General features: G+C 39.0%; 1 protein-coding gene across 1 annotated transcript; it reads right to left on the bottom strand.

Annotated features, from left to right (window-relative positions):
• Positions 1-2,575: 2,575 nt before the first annotated feature.
• Positions 2,576-3,631, bottom strand: LOC116623905 (renin receptor-like). The gene has a single exon (XM_032391427.1). It carries the CDS (start codon positions 3,629-3,631, stop codon positions 2,576-2,578), a length of 1,056 nt encoding a protein of 351 aa, XP_032247318.1.
• Positions 3,632-4,244: the final 613 nt, after the last annotated feature.

Raw genomic sequence — 4,244 nt, 5'->3', positions numbered from 1 at the left:
TTTTTTTTTTTTTTTTTTTTTTTTTTTTTTAAAGATTTTATTTATTTATTTGAGAGAGAGAGAATGAGAGACAGAGAGCATGAGAGGGAGGAGGGTCAGAGGGAGAAGCAGACTCCCTGCCGAGCAGGGAGCCCGATGCGGGACTCGATCCCGGGACTCCAGGATCATGACCTGAGCCGAAGGCAGTTGCTTAACCAACTGAGCCACCCAGGCGCCCTCAGAAAGGATGAATCCTCAACATTTACATCAACATGGATGGGACTGGAGGAGATTATGCTAAGCGAACTAAGTCAAGCAGAGAAAGTCAATTATCATATGGTTTTACTTATTTGTGGAACATAAGGAATAACATGGAGGGGAGGTTTATATGGAGGTTTTATGGAGAATCTATGTCAAAACTCATTCAAGTTGTTAAAAATTTCATTTCTTTGCAGTTTTAACACTGAGTTCTCAGTTTCTTTGCTGGTTGTCAGTGGGGGCCCACTTTCAGCTTCTAGAGATGAGCTGTATTCCTTGGTATATGGATCCTTCCATCTCAAGCAAGCAATGGTGCATTATATCCTATCCACACTTCCAATTTCTCTGACTTCTACCACTAGAGGAAATTGTCCATATGGTATATTATTTTTCCATCTTTGTACTTTCATCCTATTTGTGGCTTTGGGTCTAGAGTGTGTCTCTGGTAGACAGCATGTATTTAGATCCTGCTTTTTCACCCATTCTGCTGATTGCTGTTTTATTTATTTTACTTTATTTTTTTTATTGTTACGTTAGTCACCATACAGTATATGCTTAGTTTTGGGATATTTTCTGTTGTTTTTTAAATTTTATTATGTTATGTTAGTCACCAGACAGTACATCATTAGTTTTTGATTTAGCATAGACATTGTAACAATGTTTATTCTTCCTATCCATGAGCATAGAGTGTTTTTCCATCTTTTTGTGTCTTCTTCAATTTCTTTCATGAGAGTTCTGTAGTTCCTAGAGGATAGACCTTCACCTCTTTGGTTAGGTTTATTCTGAGGTATCTTACGGTTTTTGGTGCTATTGTAAATGGAATCGTTTCTCTAATTTCTCTCTCTACAGTTGCGTTGTTAGTGTATAAGAAAGCAACTGATTTCTGTGCATTGATTTTGTATCCTGCCCCATTACTGAATTGCTGGATGAGTTCTAGTAATTTGGGGGTGGAGTCTTTTGGGTTTTCCACATAAAGTATCATGTCATCTGCGAAGAGAGAGAATTGGACTTCTTCTTTGCCAATTTGAATAATTTTATTTCTTTTTGTTGTCTGATTGCTGTTGCCAGGACTTCTAGTACTATGTTGAACAAGAGTGGTGAGAGTGGGCATCCTTGACGTGTTCCTGATCTTAAGGGAAAGGCTCTCAGCTTTTCCCCATTGAGGATGATATTCGCTGTGGGTTTTTCATAGATGGATTTTATGAACTTGATGAATGTTCCCTCTATTCTTATACTCTGAAGAGTTTTAATCAGGAAAGGATGCTGTATTTTGTCAAATGCTTTTTCTGCATCAATTGAGAGGACCATATGGTTCTTCTCTCTCCTCTTATTAATGTGTTCTATCACATTGATTGATTTGCAAATGTTGAACCACCCTTGCATCCCGGGGATAAATCCCACTTGGTCATGGTGGATGATCCTTTTAATGTATTGTTGGATCCTATTAGCTAGGATTTTCTTTTTTTTTTTGAATCATTATTAACTTTATTTGTCACTCTTTATAGACATTGGTCCACTTCCACATGAAAAGTAGGGAGCATCTACTTCCACTTAATATTCTAGAGAATGATGTTGTACCACAAACCATGTAATAGTAACTTACACAGGGAGGAAAGTTAATAAAATAAAGATTTTATAGTCAAGCTCCAAGATGTCCCCCCAAAAATTGTTTTTTTGGGTGTATAATTACAGATATCTATAACTCCACAAAGCTAGTTTCTTTTTAGCAATGTAGTATTTTTAATATCCACCTCATGATTTGGATCACCAAACTTTCAGAAGAGGTTAAAAAACAGCCACCCTCTGTCGATCAGATGTAGTTCTCAATCTCAGTCACTATGTAAGTACTCCCACAATTTAGGGCTACTTGAAGTTAAATACTTTCTGTTTCAGAGATATTTACATCAAATTAAGACATTTACAAATGGTTCATGGTATAGAACAGCCCAAATGTCATTTTCACCTGTCCTGTGTGAGGAAGTTAAGCACTCCTAAGTTTGTCTAATAAATTCAGTGCATTTTCCCCAACATAAATAACACAAGTTATTCTAAACGTTTTACATTTATTTCACTGCACATTTCCAAGTGTTAAATGGAATGAAATTATATGAAATGGTTATATCATATTTGAGCATATTATGGAATCTATAGCACACAAATCAATTCACATCAATACTATAATTCACTCTAAAAGAACATCACAGGCACATGGAGAACAAAATTTGCTTTTTTCTTTTTTATAAATTTAAAGTATACCATCTACTTTTAAACTACACTAAAAGATTTAACAAAACAGCCAATTTCCAAACCCCTTTTCTAAGTTTGGCATGAGGAGAATTCAATCCATTGAAATCTTCTGGTTTGTCATCTTATAAATAATGCTGTCATATCCAAGATCCATGTTCCATATATTGTAAGAGGTGATAATCACAGCCAAGGCGAAGGTGATCATTATCCAAAGTACCATGTTGAAAACCACTGGATACTCAAGGTTATATTTATATGCGAGGTTATAGGGGCTTGATGGGTTCTTTGCTTGTTTTGCCTCATGAATAGTCCTTGTCTTCCTGACAAGAGATGTGTCAAAGGATTGGACGGTCACTAACTCCACCACTGCATTCCCACCATAAAGGTTGGACATGTCATCTGTGAACTTTTGCAGAGCAACAGCAAGGATCTTGGAAGCATCTCTGAATTGTTTAGAATCTTCCCCATAATGTTTCCCAATTACATCCAAACCTGCCAGCTCCAGTGAATATAAATCAGGAGAATGATCCTTGGCTAGATGCTTATGTCGAGACAACAAACTTGAAATATCATGTAGCATTTGCAATTCAGAAAGAAAGAACAGATCAACTTCAATGTTTCTACTCAGAGAATTGAGGGGAAGTGAATTGAGAGCAGAGTTTTCCTGGAACAGGCGATTGCGGAGCTGTCCTAACGTTACGGAGAGATCTTCAAAAACCGAGTTTGCCTTCCCCACCATATACACTCTCTCCTCACTGGGAGCCATCTGCAAAACTACAGGAGTTTCTTCAGAAAATAAGGAGTGAATGGAATTTGCAACGCTGTCAAGACTAAAAGGAACTGCATTCTGCAAAGGGTACGAAATTACACTGCCTGGGGGTAGAGCGGGTTTGTCTACTCCCTTCTCCATCACCAAAATGGTAGCCCGAGGTCGATGGAACAGGTTACCCACTGCAAGTCCTGGCCAAGAAATGTCTTCTTTAACAGAGAAGCCCATGAACAATGCAGCCATGTCTGGGATTCGCTCTCCAGGTATACGCCAATTTCCATCTCGGAAAACAACAGACCCTAGTAATTTTAATATACTAAACTCATTCCCCAAAACACCCGCCGCCAACAAGGACAGGAGCTCCATGAATGCTGCCATGATCCCACGGTAGCCGCAACAGCAAAGGGCGGCACGGACCCGGTGGGCTGAACGTGAGCGACCACCGCAGCAGTAGGGGGTGTCGCGCTTTGGCTTCTCCCCACCTAGCTAGGATTTTCTTTTTTTTGTTTTGCTTTTGTTTCTTTTAAATTTTATTATGTTATGTTAGTCACCATAAATACATCATTGGTTTTTGATGTGGTGATCCACGATCCATTGTTTTCGTATAACACCCAGTGCTCCATGCAGTACGTGCCCTCCCTAATACCCATCACCGGGCTAACCAATCCCCACTCTACCCACCCCTCTAAAACCCTGTTTATTTCTCAGAGTCCATAGTCTCTCATGGTTCATCTCTCCCTCCAAATCCCCCACCCTCATTTTTCCCTTCCTTCTCCTAATGTCCTCCATGCTATTCCTTATGTTCCACAAATAAGTGAAACCATATGATAATTGACTTTCTCTGCTTGACTTATTTCACTGAGCATAATCTCCTCCAGTCTCACCCATGTTGATGAAAAAGGTGGGTATTCATCCTTTCTGATGGCTGAGTAATATTCCATTGTCTGTATGGACCACATCTTCTTTATCCGTTCACCTGTTGAAGGGCATC

Source organism: Phoca vitulina, unplaced genomic scaffold, assembly GCF_004348235.1.
Source record: "Phoca vitulina isolate PV1807 unplaced genomic scaffold, GSC_HSeal_1.0 scaffold62, whole genome shotgun sequence".
Classification (NCBI taxonomy): domain Eukaryota; kingdom Metazoa; phylum Chordata; class Mammalia; order Carnivora; family Phocidae; genus Phoca; species Phoca vitulina.
Note: the sequence above shows the minus strand (reverse complement) of the source record. Positions and strands in the feature narration are given on the sequence as shown.

Bases quoted from the DNA above. Each gene is read 5' to 3' on its own strand.
- LOC116623905 (XM_032391427.1), bottom strand. From the start codon at position 3,631: ATGGCAGCATTCATGGAGCTCCTGTCCTTGTTGGCGGCGGGTGTTTTG.